A 20,268-nucleotide genomic window follows, 5' to 3' on the forward strand; every position below is an offset into this window, starting at 1 on the left:
AAAATCATAGTAGAATGTTAGTATTAACTCTTGAGTGTATATAATAAGAAAGTATGCTTAAAAATATGAATTTCAAGGTTTCATGATTGGATAAGAAGACTCCATTAGTTCATGATATCAGAGTAGGCCACGAATATCAACTAGACATACTAGTAAAGAGAACTCTACAAATGTCACTATTAAATTACAGCAAATAAACTTTTTATTCCACTTGTTACTAACATCAGATCGAAGATGATATCACTTCATCAGGCCTTCTGAAAGAGGTAAACAAAGAGTTCTTTCAGTAATGCAAAGCTAGAAAAGCAAAATGATAATAATAAAAAAAAAAGAATGGCTCTTGCGTTGAGTTGATTTCATTACAACTGATTGACCACTTGCCCTTCTTTGATGTAAATAAGCATCGATTATGCAATGTTCCAGAGTCATAGCTATGGGAAAAATCATCAGTTGCATATCAAAGTATGTTGAATTATCTGTATGTATTTTCCTTATATCGTTGTCCTAGTGACATGATATGGGTAATTGTAGTCTTCTTGATCCAACTATGGTGGTGCCGAAAAAGCAAAAATTCAAAATTATTGAACGGATTGTCTAATTATCCTCAAACGTCACTGATGCGTTACACTAAAATTTGTACATTTAATCAAAACAAGTTGAGCACCATTTTGTATAACATTCTAAAGTAAGTCAATCATCAAATAGAGCAAAAAAAAAAAATCCAAAAGATACCTCACTTGTTGCATAATAAGGAACTTTTTTATAAACAATTTACTTCAAAAAGAAATAGTATAAGAAAATGTCGACACCAAGACTCACCCTAAACCTTGATATCGAGTCATTGATTAATAAGAGTACGACCGATGACTTCTTCTCCGCAATAAGTATGATAGTCTGGTTACAGGCTAATGAGTTGTACACAGGTGATGAACATGGTGAGTTCAAATCCTGCATGCTGCATCAACATTTCCAGACAGTGTGGTAAAGACAACAGATGAGTATCCTGGCCAAACCTAGAAAGTTATTAACATTAGAATTCTGTGCGTCTGTGTCACACAAAAACACACTGCCATAACTTCTGACCGTCCGAGCATTGAGAATTTAGGGTTTTTGGGATGAACACTGAACTAGGACTTTCTATAGCTCAGTCGGTACAGCACCGGGCTAGCAATCCGGACGTCTCGGGTTCGTATCCCGATGGAATCCCATTTTCTTTGCTCATTTCTCCACTAACATTAGAATTCCTTGCAGTGATAACAACACGTAGGCCCTAAACTCATGAGTGAACTTTTGATTAAAAAAAAGACACATACGCATATACAAGTCTCATTTTTTTTACAAATAAATACATAGGTCGATAGGCCGTATCGCATGTACGTGCATATGTGATGTCCGTCCATGTATGTGTACAAAAATCTTTTTCCTTCGAGGAGCATGGACTGATGGTATCAATTCTGATAGTGTCATTTGTTCCAGAGTAATGGACTGTATCTGATAGCTGATGCAGAGGTCTAGAAAGATCAGGGGAAAAGCTATTTCATACTCTACCGAGATTTCAAATTTCACTCTTTTCCTCATTTTCTAGGCTGCTACCTGCAGATAGATTATGACGTCATCAAGTCTATGACGTCATTCGACGCGGTACAGTGCTTTCCCCCTGCCTGGCGGGCCGTCGTGCCACCAACAACTGTTTTTGCAATGCAAGTGTTGTTCTTGTTGCCAGGGTGAGCCATAGCAACAAGCATGACGAGATGCGACAAAGTCCCACACAACGCTTGAGATGTTTTAATAGTGTCATGACTAAATCAGGATCATTGTATGTCAAAAAATATAAATCATGACACCATGATGAAACTACATAGTTCGACTCATGTGCCGAGTAACAGTGTAAAGGTCTACGCGTAACTGTTTCTTTCTTTATCATTATGACAATTCCCTACATTTCCATAAGATCAGAATCAGATGAAAACATGCTTATTTTTTTATTTGAACGAACTTATAGAAAGTAGTTACTTTGGAAAGATTAATCAAGACCGTGTGTGCGAGATCGTTTGTGTTTACTCTGTCTTCAAATCGTTAAACAGTCTCTGAATATATAACTTGACGCTGTTTGCCAACAAATCATTTGTCATCATCATTGAATGGAGAGTCACTTTCGACTACACAGATAACATAATAGTGCATTACATGGTCATGATTATTGGTTGCTGATGTCCACAGTTTCGTTATGATACCTCGTAGACTTTATCATATTACCGTGTCAGCTTAGAGCAACATACCGTTCACTTGAAAAAAGAAGAAGAATATAACAGACGGTAGAATCACGTGAAAATGATTTCATGCAAATCGCACATGCGCAGTGATGTAGTTTCTCCATCTTGGAGGTTATTTTGTGTCGGTGCCGCCAAGCTTATCATCTTACTCCACGGAACCACCGGACCATATTCAGCCGCGCTGACGGCGCCGTTGTAGTCCGAAGATCGCCATATGGTTCACTCGATAGTTCCTGTCCCCTCGTCTCGACAGTCCGCTGAATTGGCGCAAAACCTTGGTTGCATCCATTTCAAGATATCCTCCTGCATTCCAAGCACTAAGAGGAAAACATTCACTTCAGACTTAGTAATTGGAAGACGAAAAGAAAAAAGGAAGATGACACATTTGACAACGAGAAAGTGGAGCGGGTTGTTATTGGTATCAGCTACCTTACTCCTGGTGTTCCTAGCCTGGGATAACGGACCAACCGGATCGGGACTTGTCGGTGCCGATACTCCAGCGAACTGCAGCTTTGAGGATATTGAGGGAAAATGGAAGTTTTTCATGGGCCCGGTAAGCAGACCTGTAAAATGTGTGTGTTTCTACCCGATTACAAATAAAGTAAAAAAAAAAAAAAAAAAGAGCAGGAAACGTACATTGTATGGATAACGACTACTTTATTATAGTTGACAATATACATGTATGCATAATCATTTCGATTGAGACAGAGCTCGCAAAACAAGAGATATCCTTTCATCCTGTCGCTACCAGGGGCTTTAAACAGTGTGTACAATGCTATGGAATTTTCTGTGTCAACCAGCACTCCAAATCACTGAAAGGATTAAGTTTTTTATTTTAATCGTAGATTTTTGAGGTTAAAGTTCAGTGAAAATTTGAGGGATGTGAGAGAAATAATGCTACAACTTTGAACAGTCTATAAAAAGAGTGCGAACAAAAATTAATGTAACTTTGATATATGATAACATAACCTCAATAAATTTGTCAAGAAAGCATTTACAGACTCTAAATTGGTTGAAAAACAAGCACAACATAGTATTACTAATATGCATTGAGCAGAGTCGTAAAGCTATAAATTGCGGAGCTTTTTTTTCACGCTGAAGCGTGAGATCACTTGCATTTCTTGGGCAAGTAAACAACGACAATAAAAACAACAAGAAGAAAACGCGCATAGATTGAAAAAAAAAAAGCCAGTTCAGTTCAATTCAGTTCTATTCACTTGATTTTCATTCCTGTTAATCAAGTCAAGATGTGAATATGTTGAAAACTGGAGGATTTCAAAACACGTTTTGACATGGTGAAGAATATGCTGGCTTTGGCAGGTATCATTGCTACCATATAGCTACCATTTCTTGTTAGCTTGTATTCTCATTCACTTGCTGTTGTATCTTTTTTTTTCATTTGTGTAAAAGGTGATCTCCTTCCGTCTGTCTGTCTGTCTGTCATTATGTTCACACTCGTTTTCATTTGCATCATGCAAAGTGAGTCGGTTCTTTCCATCAATATATGTCAAGCTAAAAAAAAAACCAATAAATAAAGCGGATAGAAAAAGAGGAGCTGCATGTTTCCTATTTCAATCATTTTATCATTTAACCTTATATATCACTTTTTATAGTGTTAGATAAAACCGAATTCTAACTTTATCAGAACGAGACAACAGCAACATTTCGTAACGACAACATGGTATAGTTGCCTGTGGAGCGAATCAGGAGCGAATTCATCATCTAGCGATATTCATACGAGACTGTTTCGAGAACACTTCCTATCGTAACTTGGGTAATAAGACAGCTGACACACCTTCGAAACTGTATTTCTCTGTATAGTCGACAACGAACAGCGTGAACTGTTCGATGCCATGGAAGAAGACGAGATCGTGGGTGATCAATCTTCGATTTCCCGACCTCGCTGTCGACGAAAACGGTGAGTAGACATATCGCCAAGGAGCTTCTCTCCGAACGGGTTTTGCTTTGATGCATATTGATCTGGAATCCGGTTCATGAAGTCATCACGTAAAAGTCTTTACATAGTAATGGCCAGAGTTGTTCATAATTATGTAGTTATGTAGGGAAGTAAAATACATTTCTTGAAATCTCTCAGAAGTCTGTCTTAAATATGAATAAAAAGTTTCTCATGAGACTTTCATGAAATGGACCCAGGTTTCAAATTCATGAAATTCCTCCGTCGAGATGTTTCCTGCTCGAGTATGTACGCCCATGATTTTTTATCATGGCTACTACTTAAACACTGAACAATTCAGTGTTTATTTACGTAGATATAGGGCAATTTGTCAATCAGTTGCAATGAAAACAACTCGACGGAAGAATTTCATGAATTTGAATAATAAAGCAGTACCCGCTGCATGCTATAATGATTAGAACCAACACTTGCTGTCGGGCGAAAGCTCGGTGGTCTAGTGGAGATGACGCCTGTCCGGTGATCAGGAGGTCGCAGGTTCGGGTCCTGCTCGAGTATGTATGCCCATGTTTGTTTGTTTGTTTGTTTGTTTGTTTGTTTGTTTGTTTGTAATCATGGCTACTACTAAGACACTGGTCAATTCAGTGCTTATTTACGTCGATGTAGGGCAATTTGTCAATCAGTTGCAAGGACCCAGGTTTATTCAAATTAATTTATGCTAATTAATGCATTCTTACGTTGTTTTTATTGCAATTGATTGACAGATTACCTTACATCGACGTAAAAAGAGCACTGAATTAATCAGTGTTCTAGAAGTAGTCATGATAAACAGAAAGATAATGGGCATACATGCTTATCATGGCGAAATTTTGTTTTAGGTGAGAAATAAATCCATTTAACATGTTTAAGCTCAAGTTCCAGTCGATGTGTGTCAAGACGGGCGATACACTAAATGGAAAATTTCAACAGACAACTCCCAAATTAAATACTTTACAATAGAAAATAATAAAAAAAGACGAAAAAGAACAACATAGAAATCGTAAAATATGCAACATGGACGCTGGCGGTAGCAAATAATAACAGAAACCATATCCGACTTCCCATTTGTCGCACAATATTACTTTATATATAGAGAACTGCTCATCTTAAATTTGGCGAATATAACATCAACACTGAGTGCCATCTAAATTTACTGTCGACTTTCGCACAAATTTGGATTTGAGAGCAGAAATGGGAAGGGAGTATTTATCGGAGGCTGCCTTGCGTGGGCGGACGGACTCAGATGGCTACGTAGCGTGAAGCGGGTACAAGCTACTAAACCCGAAATCAGCGCAAATATTGCAGCTCCAATTGCACTTTTTGTCAATATTACAAAGTGTGAACTGAATGGCCTGCCCTTGAAATTCAGGGTAGATGGAGAAACTGGTCAACGATGAAAAAAGAAATGGCAAAAATATAAAAGAATAGAGTCATCCTATTTTTTTCTCTCATTGCCTTGCCTGCTAGTGTTGAAATATTCAATTTAGATCGCCCGTGTATATAGTGTGCCACATTAGAATGGAAAAGAGGATACAATCGTTGATTTGTGATAGAAAATGAAAACAACATCAAAGAAAAGGTATGAATACATTATTTATAACGGTTGAATAACTTTTTGAACATATCTAAAACTATGCAAACTGACATTATCGATTACACTATTAGGGGGAGATGTGCCATGTAAGTGGTTTTTTTTTTTTGTTCTCCTTAAATCACTTGTCATCCTTTGTAAAAGTGAATTGGTGAGATCGAAACTGCTGATCTACATTTTAACAAACATGCAGTCAGTGACAGGTCCGACTTCCACTGGTTCCTTTCTTCGACATGTAACGTAAGGTGGGGCGATGTGTGTGTGTGTGTGCGTGCGTGTGTGTGTGTGTGTGTGTGTGAGAGAGAGAGAGAGAGGGGGGGGGGGCACTTAACGTTAAGATAAACCCGACCATATTAAACACTATTTGAATTCTGTCGTGATATCACATTGGTGTATTTGTTCACGTTGTTATAAACTGACCCAATCATTAAATGGCCATATTAAATTAATCAAAGATTAAAAATACAATAAAAAAAGGGTTCATAAGTGGGATGCAGGATATCGGAAACAAAACAAACGCGAGTTTAGGTATATTCATATCAACTTACTTTCACGTTGTTATAAACTGACCCAATCATTAAATGGCCATATTAGATTAATCAAAGATTAAAAAATACAATAAAAAAAGGGTTCATAAGTGGGATGCAGGATATCGGAAACAAAACAAACGCGAGTTTAGGTATATTCATATCAACTTACTTTTAGTAGAGATTTAATCGCACAACTGGTTTATGATACATCGCATGCATGCATACTGTTTAAACATCTACTGTAGATATTCGTCTAATACCATATCAGCAGTACGTGATACGTCGTATGAAGTTGAGCTATAACGCTCAGAAAATCGAGTCAACCGAGGTCCCCTCATTAACATTATTATGATCCTTCCTTTCGTGATTAAGAACTCCTTCTGAATTTCCTTCCATAATTAGGAATAGGCGCTGCCGCTGTCCTCCCCACCCCTCCCCTCCATCTCTCTCTTTCGGCCTGCCTCTATCGGTCTTTAACTCTCTCTTTCTTGGAGCGGGTAAGCGTCGCAGGTGGAGCGTTAACTCCAGAGGAGGTCGCCAGCGATTCGAAACAGTCAGCCTGAGCTAGCCGGCACCATATGCCGTCGCCGCAGATGTGGCGCATCAACGCCAACATCGCTTATTTGAGATGCTTGTGCACAACGACCATGGCCAAGACGAAGATATAAAGTTGAAGTTATGCTAAAATCTCTTAAAATGATGTCGTATTGTTCCAAAGTAGTCTTAAATCATAAAACATATTGTGCTCTCAGAAATGGTGGCAGTACTTACAAACATTTGTGTTCTTATGCGTTCAATTCAAGGAAAACATGTCATTGCTGTAATTCTCGCTATCGCCAATGCGCACAAAACTTCTGCGCACAGATGCACAGTCAGATTCCTCGGTGCTATTGTCGCTTCCGGTTGTCTTGGTCCTCGTTAAAACGCAATTTAATGCAATTTTCGTCTGCTTTTCTTTCGTTGCTGTTTTTTTCTTCGGTTAGAATTCAACTAACAAAAAAAAATAATAGTTTAACATTTCAAACTTTTACTGATTTCACGTCAGTAGAGCCATGGTTCACTGTTGCAAGGTTTCAATGTGCAGGTCACGTGATAGAAAGTGAGAAAATTTTTAATCTTCAACAAAAAATACCCCTGGATAAAGACGGACTGTGACCTGAGTTCACAATATCATGCAGCCAAAACCGGGGCAAGTTTGTCCCCTGAGCTATCCCATAATGCATCTAAAACGCCGCACTTCCCACGGCACCCATAGGTACTCACGTTTGGTGCTGGCGATATCGAGACTTGCGCTTAGGCCTACAATTATACATGCCCGATATTCGCTCCTCGTGCACCCCTCTAATTATACTCAAAGGCAAAAGAAACGTCAGAGTGCTATGGGTTAACTGATTGAAAAGTTATTTCACTCAGCGGCGTATCCCTCTCGTAAAGCGGTCCCCTTTGAACTTTGCAAGATACCATCTTAGCTTTACAAAAATCCGAATCTTCACTTGATTTTGGCGGTGGAAATCTCGCACTGTTGTGTAGAGCTGTGTTAACGCTTTGTCGGTGTAAAAAAAAATAGTAATGTGATACTTTATTTACAACACAAATCAATCCGTGTAACCACTCTGCAATAATTATTTGCAACCAAGCATGCATACATAATAAATGCAAAGTTGTTCACTCATGCATAAAGTTTCCCTTTCTATTGACCTACCAGGTTGATAGCCAATTAAATTGCCTTTACTAGCCAAATATTCTGTGAGAAATTTAAACTTGAAAAGTTTTTATTCATTTTCCTTCTTTCTTTTTATTTTGCTGAGTGTACATTTCACTTTAGGTATGGAAAGTTCTTATTCCACCATGATTCAAAGAATGTCCGTCTGTCGTAAAACTGAAGTTGATAATGATCGATTTCCGTCATAGTTACCTAAGGAACTTGCAAAAATCATTCGCTAGAGCAGGTCGTATACATTTCAGTACAGAGATGACAAGATTTATTACCAAACATTGTTGACAGCTTCACCAACATTAAGTTTTCAGATTTAACTGTAATAGACTTCTGTGCCAAATTTGAGCAAAATCCGTTGTAAGATATGGCTACTTAAGCCACATTTTCCTTAAAGTGGCATCGAATGTGCCAATTATGGATAACAGTACACCGCTTCAGGTCAAAGTTATATGAAACGATGCCGTGGTGCCCTTTAATAAGAATAATGACCCAGACAGCACTTTAATTTGACATGCACACGTGCACATCATATAAGAAGCAAATCTTTATGTCTAATAGGAATATGAATTAATTGCCTTCCAGTGTGCATGAGGCCGTGAAGTGAGTGGTCATCCTCTAGCTCTATATCGTAGACTGCTGTTTGATGACTGCAAAAGATATCTTGTCTGTCAAAAGATATCTTGTGACTGTCTGGAAGAGCAATAGAAAAATCTGAATACTCGTAGTTCTCAGAACTCTCCCTATCATTATAATCATTTTTTTTTTCGTAATGTGAGAAGGGAACCGGAAATCGTTTATCACTTGTCTGGAAGGGAAAAAGTAAGATTCGTAGAAAGCGCAATCCATGCAATTTTTCGATCTTGTATCAGCAAGGAATTCTTTATCAGTTAGAAGTCACTTAACTTGACGTCGTCATCGGCCTGAGTAATTTTTGCTTTTTACATATAATCAATTTACTTACCCCCACACATTGATTTGTTAAGTCCAATATAAATACGTAGCTATGACTTATATCAATGTCGCCTAACAATTTCATGTGATTCTGTTATTCGGTACCATATGATAACATATCTCACATCCTAGCCCAAATGTCAACAAATCCAAAAAGAAGAGCATTCTTTGTTCTTTTAGCGTATAAGCTCAGTCTTTAGTTTTATGACAAATCTTAAAATCGAAAAAAGAATAAGATGAATACTTTGACATACTAACTTCACCTATCGTTATTTCAGGGATGCATGTGACTTTTAGCTGACTAATCTAAGAGTTTGAAGTGGCGAATCAGGCAGAACTTTTTTTTTTAATCTTAGCCGACAACTATTCAATTAACACATCTCCTGCGATTTATCATGATAAAAACAAACAGGACTATTCAGAAGATTGGTGTTAGAATGACAATATGGCCTAGAAGAGAATGTAATTGATTCTTGTATGAAGAGGTTTTGAGGTCGGTCCTAGCTGTGTGTATACGCCTCTGACGCCATTCGGACGTTCTATTGCTGGTTTTATACAACCTACATAGTTTTTATCAAGTCGACGCAACCACACAAGATTCCTAAACGCAAACAAGTCAAATGTTATAAAGAATGTATAACACACAGCCGGATCCCCCTCCTCCCAAAGAATTGATATAATTATGAACCTTTACAAATTCTCTCTACTTAAAGGGAGACTTGGATTCTGGACCCTGATTTACAACCAGGGTTTCGAGGTCGTGATCAGGAACAAGAAGTTCTTCGGTTTCTCTGACTACGAGAAGATCTCAAAGAAGAAGGTCATCAGCTACTGCAACGTGACCATCGGCTGGGCTCACAACGATGACCAGACGGATTGGTCCTGTTTCCGGGGCGAGCAGATCTCGCGTTTCCGGGACACCGGTTCCTCCGTGAAGGCCCTGGACTTGGAAAACCTGGAGTCGCAATTCGACGAGCACGCCGTACATCGGAGGAACGATAAGTTTATCGCAGGTAAGGCTCCCATACCCTGGTGTTGCAGTTACATTACATGTGACCTGACGGTTCTAGGCAATTACCTCTGGGCCATTACTCCACACCTTTCCCCTGACCCTAACCCTAATCCTAATCCTGAAACTAATCCTAACCCTAACCCAAACTCACAATCCTTACCCTCATCCTAATCTTTACTCTGACCTTCTCACTAACCAGTATTTAGCTTTGAGAATGGGGGTGTAATTGCCCTGATACGGACATGACAATAATGCGGCAATAGACCAAAAAAAAAAAAAAAAAAAAACCTATGTAGGTTTTGAATTGACTGGAATAGAGCACTGAAATATTCACGTTTTATACCCTTATCACAAAAGATGCCATAGCTGAACGTTTCCTTGTCCGATATGCCAAGAAGTAACGCAAGCAGATTTAATTCCGAGCGTTGAGATGCCCGCATCCGGTATGTGCAGATGGTTGAAAATAGATCAACAACTGGGACCCCTAAGGAAAACGGTCATAAATTCGAATACCTACATATAAAACAGCAATATTTTCATAAATATATCTCTATGTTAAAACATAGATACTTTATTGTCACTAAAGAATAAAATAGATTAGACATACATTATTTAAGTAGACAGCAACATCAAAATGATCCAAGTTCCTGGATTTATAGATCATAGAAATAATCAGCATGTCACCGATTTCCTAAAGTTCAGATCAGCTTCCGCGGTTGAGCAAGTGGTGGCAGGATTTCCCATTCACTGATCTCTCCAAACTTTGTTTCATGGGTGGACTTCAATTTCGCAAACTTTCCTCTTAAAAATCAGCACTTTTTCGCATTCACTAAGAACAATGATATCTGGTTGTATGTTCATAAATAGATCTTAAAGATCTTACAATATCAAAGCGACTGTAATCATGTCTTATTCTGTTAATAAAAACTAAATGTTCCAGCGATAAACCAGCACCAGAACTCTTGGACGGCTACCTATTACAAGCGCTACGAGAATCTGACTCTTGGGGACCTGCGTCGTCGAGCTGGTGGCAAACTACATAAGAGGGTGTACCCCAATGTGGCCCCGGTAGATGACGACACGCGTGAAGGTAAGACGCATGTCCAGTGATATATTATAAGGATAGTACAGTTCCGGTTGAGATGGGACTTCAAGTTTCCAATTTTTTGATGATGATTTGTTTTTTCTATATAATGAGAAACCTCTTATGAAATATGGAAGACCATATAATTCTAAGGGGGATTTAAAGTTTACTTGATGGAAATTAGTTTTGAAATGGCTGAGATATCCAAAACAAAGCAATCCTAATAAAAAGGTGGGACCCATCTTTATTAGGTTCGCTTTGTTTTACTTTGTTTTTGGATATATATCAGCCATTTCAAAACCGATTTTCATCAAATACAATTTGAATTCCGGTTAGAATTGTATGCTCTCTATTAACATTTCATGAAGTGATTTCTATTCAAGTATCTCGCAGAAAAGTTCAAAGCTGAATCCTCATCTCAACCTATGTTATACCACCCCTTTTTTCGGTCAGCAATCAATATCACTGTGGTCTAATGGTTTCTAATACAATCTCTCTTTGAGATTCCATGCATTATAATTTATGTTGCAGGGACGTGTAATTTTTCCAATTTTTCTTCCCGTTTCAGACATTTTAGGATGGATAAAAAACGCAAATAATCAACAAAATAGAGTATCTCATGACAGATTCTTAATGTTATGCAGAACAAGTAGGCCTATTTCGAATTCATATTTCTTCATACTGGTTCATTTCTGTCAACCCGTCGTCTGTCATATGTCATTCCAATTGTCTGACTGTGCATGTCTCTGTGTTTCATGCCGATACTCTCACAAACACGCATGCGCGGAGGCAGAAAGACGACTTTGGGCAAATCAGTGAAGCGTGAAATTCCACCCGTTTTTTTTTTTCTCTCTCTCTATAAAAAAGGCCATAGGGTACATTGCACAATTATCATTCGTGTACAGCTAGACGTAGTCCCGTTACCTATCTTTCGTGTACATTATTGTTGTCTGTGTACCTTTTTGACATTTCCTATGATGAATCATGCCGTAACGAATTCCTGGGGGCGGGGGTCCCTGGGAGAACTCATTCGATAGTACAATCCTGGGGCCACGGAACTTTGTTTGTGTGGGTGGGTGTGGGTGTGGGTGCGTATGGGTGGGGGGGGGGGGGGAACGGGGTCAAGTGTAGTGCCGTGGATGTGTTAATAGTACCCCTCCCCTCCATTTCCCACTTTGATTAGGGAACGAAACACTGATAGCCCAAATGAAAAATGAAACATTAAAAAAAATACGAAAGTAATAAAAGTAATATACTTAAACTAATCTTTAATTATTTCTCTCAAAAAGCATATTGCTATCCAACCATACTTCCCTAAAAACATAGTGGAAGGGAGTTCCCACCATTTTTTTTTTTCCTTGATGAAGATGCACCTGGCAAAGTAATGTTCGTGCCATCCATACTGAAATGGAACTAATTGACTTCGAGCGTCATTATTATTTCGTGACAGAGTTGAACTGGCAAATCGATTGTTAATTATCTGCCCTTAACAGTGCTTATGCACTGATATTAATCTTATTTGTTCAAGTTATAACTCTGACTTGAAAACGCTATGAGGTTTTGAATGTAGTACTTGATGTCTATAGATAACAGTTCATACCTGTTCTATTCAGAATAAAGTCATTTATTTGAATTTATTCACTCATCTATCGAGTCATTTTACTTATTCATTCATTTTTTATCTATTCTTATAAATGGGGAAAAGTAAATAACGTTATACCATGTGAAATCAGGATAATTTAAAATCAGTGAAATGAGAATGGTTGTGGAGTAATGCTGTCTTTCCTTTTTGCAACACGTAAGGAATGAAGAACAAGCAGTTCATCCATAAGATCTCCGTTTAGGATTTGTTGAACACCGAGACCTCTCCCAACGCGAGCCTTCTATTGTTTAAGTGTATTAAGGAAAGTAGATAGAGCTCGGACAAAACATAAAGGGAGAGTTTTGTTCATAAAGTATAGACCTGAGGGATTCAAAGAAACAAGGATGTCACTTGATCACGCGTCGGAGTTCAAGAACGGTGCAAGGAAGACTTTTCCCCAATGTCTAAAGTTAAACCCTCTGGGTGCCACATTAATTACCCATCCATAGACTTTATGCGTGAAATCAGACTCCCTGATACATAAAGGGTTGAAGGAATGTCCTGTGTGATGCGATCTTGATGACCAAGCCGACTGCCTGTCACAGATCACCTCGTGCTCCATCGGCGTGTCGGTCGCCACCGTAATCATGATGTAATGAGTAAAAAAAAAAAAAAAATGATCGAGGACCGGAAACATTCCTTCACTTTAATGTCGTAGACGACGGGTGACGATAGTGCGTTTTAATTTTCAAGAGCAAGTGCTTCGGTGACCACGCGAGGCAAAGCATGAAGAACCTACGATTTAAATTTAACGCCACCAATCATTTGGCTCCCAGTTATGGCATTTCCAGACCCAAACTCCGTGTTTTGATTGACATCTCAGCTAAACCCGTGCGATATAAGTTATGAGAAAATCATGTAAGATTTCTCATGTACTTCATCACCGTAATATTTATAGGAGTCTGTAATCACGAGGGCCCGAATTCACGAAGGTGGTACAACAGAAACCATGGTTTAAACCATGGACAAAAACCATGGAGCGCCAAGTGTCGCACGGAATATTTCGTTACGAAATTGGTCATTTCGTCAACAAAATGACCGTTTCGTTAACGAAATTATCATTTCGTGGACGAAATGTTCATTTAGTTACAAAATGGTGTCATTTCGTTACAAAATAATAATTTCATCGACGAAATGACCAATTTCGTAACGAAATATTCCATGTGACACTTGGCGCTCCATGGTTTTTGTCCATGGTTTAAACCATGGTTTCATTTGTACCACCTTCGTGAATTCGGGCCGAGGAGTCCATCTTAGTTAACGTATTCATACAAGCATCATATACAATATATATAGAACTTGCTTCCAAAAGGCGCTAAATCCATCATTTTTTCAATGGATCTAGCGCCTGTTGGAAGCAAGCTCTTTATATGTATATATATATATATATATATATATATATATGTATGATTATATGCCTATCATGGGCTACTCATTTCTACATGTATTTTGTCAATTTACGGGTTGTTTGTTTGTTTGTTTGTTTGTTTGTTTTTTTTGTTGCAATTATTACAAATATGTTCTGTTCATACATTGTATGTAGTTTCTCTGTTTATCTCATGGAAATTAAAATAAATTTGAATCTTGAATCTACGGAGAACTGTTTTTGATATAATGCGGGGTGGGGATAAAGGGTCGTACTCATGTTTATGAGTCAAGGGTCATGATCCTTCCATGCTACTGTAATTGGTAATCAGAACTTAAAATATATCGAGGCGGCTAGGTAACTGAGTTTATCAAAATATGTGACAATTACCAATAAATATTCTGAAGGTAAATACCGCAAAAGATCTGTTTGCAAAAAGTGTTTAAATTGGTAAATATAGTATCGTCGCTTTGGTAAAACTCATCGTTTCCGCCCTTCCTCTAAAGATAAAAAATAGGTATCAAGATGGCTTATACTGCTTAGGCGTGAAGGTACATTAAAAACGAAACTTCAGATGTGATTGCAATAAGATATTGGTCCACTGTGTGGCTACAGAAAAGCGAGCGCGTATAAATTTTTAAGATCTTACAACGCAACGAGATTATTAGTCACAGCCTCAAGGCTGCTTTGGCTAGTGAAGGGAAATATACACATATATAACGACAACACCGCCCAGAGCTAGTATCTAATGGCAGCACGAGCCTCCGAGCCCCAGACGAACGCTGCAGACCGTGAACGATCGTGCCGATAACTCAAGTTGCGATCTTCATATACTCCTCTGACGGGTAGCCGTAATATGGCATGCTAGAGGAAACGCCCGTACACTGCATCCCTTGACCATATGGAAATTAAAAATTTTCGCTTTTTTGTATCTATCCGAGGATGACTTTTCCGTTCTCACTGTTTAACCTTAGCTCTCTATCTCTAGCCATTATAGTAATTGAGCCTATGAGAACATCTTGCAACCTGCAATATCTTTAATGATTTATGAATGAATAAATAGACAAAAATAGATGGATACGATATGATCTAAATGTTAATGATATTTCAAAACAACAGAACGTTTTTTTTTTTTTTGGGGGGGGGGGGGGGGAATCGATCTAAGTCTATTGTTCAGATGATCTCATCAGTAATGTCTTTCCAGCGATCACATCTTAATCGCGTGAAATTATAGATATTAACATTAAACAATATCATGTACTGTGAAAGCATTTTGTGTCATGTGCATAACATTGCAATGAAAATCATAGCCCGGGAAAATTTTTGAACTATTGAAGATGTCAGCAAGTTTTAACTACTAATCTGAGAGGTTCTAATTTGATGTTAAATCTTATCGGGTTTGTCATATTTGTTTGTTTGCTTGTTTGTACACGTAAGTGTAAATTTATCAGAAGGTCATTAACTCTAAGTAATGTCTTTCGGAATATGATCAACACTTGCAAATGTATGAACAATTATGCCATCTAAAAATAAATATTACCTTGGTTATATATCAATGTTGCAAGTGATATGATGATGAAATGAAACACGAGTATATTTGTGTAGGCAAAGAATGAAGTGTTAGTAATAGAATATCAAATACTTCATAATAGAAGTAAACTATTACGGCATGGGCGTGTCATGCGCCCCCCCTCCTCCTCCCCCCCCCCCCGATCCGCCACTGTATTCTATGGGAGATAACTTTAACACCAACACTCCTCCAACTTTACGGGTTGAATTTGTTCAATGTTTGTTTTTGCTAAGATATTGCACACAACATTAAGATGATTTGTAATTAAACCGATTTTAAAGTTTAAAGGTCAAAGGTAAGGGAGTACGAAGACAACGTTTTCAAACTACTCCTAAAACGTTGTAAAAGTAAAACAAAACAGAAATGAAGAAAACAAAAAGCAAGATATATCTGATCTTCAAGGCGACAGTGTGTGATTAAGGGAGACATTCCTTAAAAAACAAGAGGAAACAGGGCTAAAAGAAAATGTTTATAACAATTAATGTGCTTATAAAAAAGTAATCCTGTAGGCATTATAGACAATGGGTGTGTCATGTAAAATGCACAGGAAAACATAACATTTCAGAAAGAGAGGGTTCTTTTTTTTAGTATCACATGATCTTCAGACCAAGATATCTTGTATTAATCATGTTTCTTTCCGAAATGGTTGAGATATCGTCAGCATCTAAAAGTAAATGAGGCATCAGTCCTAATTTAATACTCGAAACTTGTAACGCATATCGGCAGCTCTCCATCGGGTTAAATCATAAAAATAATCATACATTTCACATATTAGTGGCAGTAATTTATTGGCCATAATGTCGGAATTCCTAACATCATGAATTTGGCGGGGGTGAACACAAATCTTGGCCTCTCCCTAAAAGGACAGGGACGCCGACACGCTGTCGTTACTTTTTGATTAGCGCCTTATCGGCGGTTCTGACGCGTGACCGTAGGAAACCCGGCTTAATATTGAAACCCGTGAGGCGCAGCGAGCGAGTATTAGCAGGCTTACGGAGAAGAAGACAGGAGTTTGGGTCACTTCGTGGCGACTTGCATGGAGACGTCAAAACCTATCTTAAGCTTCTTATCAAGATGCATGCGACTTAATTCAGCTGTGGAATATAGAATCCTATACGAAAGAGATATTCGAACGGGGGCAGGCCAAAACATAGCTCATTTGCATGCTGTTCAGCGACCTAGCCCGTGACATTAGACCGCGTGTTGCTGTGTCTGAACCTTTCAAATTCATAAATGCATAAGATACGCACAGCGATACTGACAAGTGCTAGCTTATTGCAAGAAATGACACAGTAATCGTTCAAGATTACACTTACCATGCCATAACGATCTTGCAATATATATTCCATAAGACTTTACAGTATATTCCACCTTAATGAAATAGCCACAGTTTCATCCATTTAATGCTATTTCCATCATGGATGCCAATTTTAGCTTGGAGCGGTTTTCCATTATAGAGCATCCTTGCACGGATTGATGCACCATCAACCCAATGGTTCTCTAAAAGAAACGACCCCCCCCCCTTCCAGGGAGTTATATCAGTATATTGTAGTCTCTTTTATAATCAAGCAGTTGCTAATGTAATTTCATGTGCAGACATGCCCCGTCTAAAATTCATTTCAGCGTGCATGATTTACAAAATCAAAAGTAAAAGATTAAGAATAAGTTAATAGTAAAAATGAATTGTACTTTTCCCTTTCACAACGTCCTTGTAACTTTAATTTACGTATATTTCCATACAATTTGTCGGTTGTAGCTTTATGTGTTTTGTTTTGAAGGCTAGGCTTTTCAAGTTGATAATTTCACCTGAGCTCCCAGAATTCAAAATAAATGCTGTACACTGAACGTGCCATTTCAGCATCGTCCAAGCTCCCCGACGCCTTCGACTGGCGAGACGTCGGCGGTATCGACTACGTGTCACCGGTGCGCGACCAGGGAATCTGCGGCAGCTGCTATGCCTTCGCCTCGACCGCGACGCAGGAGTCTCGGCTCCGCGTGATGACCAACAACACGGTGAAGCTGGTGATGTCGCCGCAGGAGGTAGTCAGCTGCTCCGAGTACGCGCAGGGTTGTGAGGGAGGATTCCCTTATCTCATCGCTGGTTTGTACACCCCATGCCTCATATCAAACCCTCTTATCTTCTTAAATTCAATGATTTTAATGTGAAGACAATAACGGTGAAGTGGCATTTTCCTTTCATCCGTCTTTCAGTATTTCAGTTTTTGTGCAGTAGACAGTTTTTATCTCGAGATAAATTCTAAGCTCAGCGGTCCAGAACGCGTAATGTTTCCCTAAAATAACTCTATTGTCAAACACGTTTAACACATTTTATATCAAGAAAATAATACAATGATTAATCTTTCCACATTTACCTGCATCTTCTTCATGTTACTCGTGTCGTTTAGGGAAGTATGGACAGGACTTTGGTCTGGTAGACGAGACATGCTATCCGTACCGCGAGCGTGACGCTCCTTGTCGACGAGTGTCCTGCCGTCGATTCCGCACCAGCGACTACCACTACATCGGAGGATTCTACGGCGCCTGCAACGAGGACCTGATGCGTCTAGAGCTCCTCCGTAACGGACCGCTTGCTGTAAGCTTCGAAGTGTACGACGACTTTCTCTTCTACCGTGGTGGCATCTATCATCATGTGCCTTTCGTCGACCGATTCAACCCCTGGCAGACCACTAACCACGTGGTCACCATCATCGGGTACGGCTTCAAGGGCGACAACCCCAAGAAGGGGGAGAAGTACTGGATCGTGCAGAACACGTGGGGGTCGGAGTGGGGTGAGAAGGGCTACTTCAGAATCAAGCGCGGCAACAACGAGTGCAACATCGAAAGTCTGGCGGTTGGCACCGTTCCGCTAACAAACTAGAAAAAAAAAGTAGTATTTCCATCGAAATACAAATCAAAAAAAAAATGCCTGAATGATTATCCACACATACACAAGTCGATGATTATTAACATTGTTGCTTACTTCAATCAAAACCCCCCAAAAAGCAGCTCGAAAAATGGTTATATTCATTTATGCTTAGGGAATGCAACTCGGGTAACCCCCAAACCCAGAATAAATCTTGCGCAAAGGTACTCTTATGAAGCTGAGATCAGCAGAGAGGGGCGGGACAACGAAAAAGGAATGACTTTCCTTTTTAAGTGAGACTCCGTAGCAAAAATTAGGTAAAATCATGCCATGAAAATTATGTTTAGCCAGAGAATCTACATGGGGATTTGGAGTATAAGAAAAAACAAACAAACAAACAAACAAACAAATATAAATATTACAGTTAATCCACTACATGACTTTAAAAGCGAGAGAAATAAAAAGCTGCTTCCTAATTAAAAATTGATTAACTAATTATCATAAGATTGCACTAGGCCACTTCTTAACCGCTAATATTAAACGTATCTGAACAAGGCAGTGCTTTATTCTATCGAAAAGCTACTAGGTACCAGGGCGATATGCAGATATAATTTCAATTAAAGACATATAGATAGCGCTTATCTGCAAATTGTGTCTAGGAATAGACGAAAGGTCTGAAGATTGCACGAGCATTTACCATGTGTGATAAAGAAATATGCTATGTAAATAATAGTCAGTTCAATTTATTTGTGATACGAACTTACTATACCGTAATGTGCATAAACATGACAGGTATTTATCATTCTTCGATTTTTCCAAAAACATGCATGCGAAATGTTTCATCTGTATAGCGGAGGCTTTATGCACTGGCATATCGTGTAGTGTAAGATAATGAAAAATAAGACTTTAAGATTGACACGTAGTTGTTAATAAAACAAAAAACAACACAAAACAAAGGCATTGTATCTGGGACAAAGTCCATAAGACATGTAAAGACGAGCTAGACAAAGTCATACTTTATCTACATCGGGTACATGATAACTGCGAGAATCACGCAGTCAGAAACATCATCTTTAGGAATATTGAACTAAAAACATACGAATTATTAACACACACAATGGTTGGCACTCTATATCAGTGTAAAAAGATCCTTATTGAATGTAGAGTACAAAACCGTGTCAACATCATGAAAATGTAGTTCTACATATCATGTTTATTTCCCGTATTATCTCCTTTGATATTTAGTATTGATTTATCTGAACCGCCTTTCTGTCTTTTTTTTTTTTTATTAATTTTCCTTACTAGTGAACTTGAACTTTCCTTATTATTTTGATTTTGCGTGTATTCTTTGTTATATTTTACAGGCGTGCATTGATGTCGATTTAGGTTTATGGAAGTCATTTTGTATTCACATCCTTAAGCAACAATTTCCATGTCTTCCAGTACGTGCTTGTGTTCAGTTTCTTTGGTTTGGTGCGCAATAAGAAAATGTCACAAGTAGTTATTTAGCAGTAGGAAATGTCAAAGTAACTGCCTACTTTCTTTCTTCATCCTGATTCATATCCCATAAGCTTATCATAATAATCAGAAGCACTACAAATCTCGCGTCTAAGTTAGATCAAAAAAAAAAAAACACACACACATACACACACACACACACACAAGAAAATGAAAGAATTTATCCGTAATAGAACGAGTGCTTGTCTTCAAAATCTCTC

General features: G+C 38.5%; 1 protein-coding gene across 1 annotated transcript; it reads left to right on the forward strand.

Annotated features, from left to right (window-relative positions):
- Window positions 1-2,572: 2,572 nt before the first annotated feature.
- On the forward strand, window positions 2,573-18,912 carry LOC140239569 (dipeptidyl peptidase 1-like). Its single transcript, XM_072319401.1, has 6 exons — window positions 2,573-2,826; window positions 4,095-4,191; window positions 9,727-10,026; window positions 10,966-11,115; window positions 17,546-17,788; window positions 18,093-18,912. Exons 1-6 carry the CDS (start codon window positions 2,650-2,652, stop codon window positions 18,563-18,565), a joined length of 1,440 nt encoding a protein of 479 aa, XP_072175502.1. The 5' UTR covers window positions 2,573-2,649; the 3' UTR covers window positions 18,566-18,912.
- Window positions 18,913-20,268: the final 1,356 nt, after the last annotated feature.

This window comes from Diadema setosum, chromosome 16 (genome assembly GCF_964275005.1).
Source record: "Diadema setosum chromosome 16, eeDiaSeto1, whole genome shotgun sequence".
NCBI lineage: Eukaryota > Metazoa > Echinodermata > Echinoidea > Diadematoida > Diadematidae > Diadema > Diadema setosum.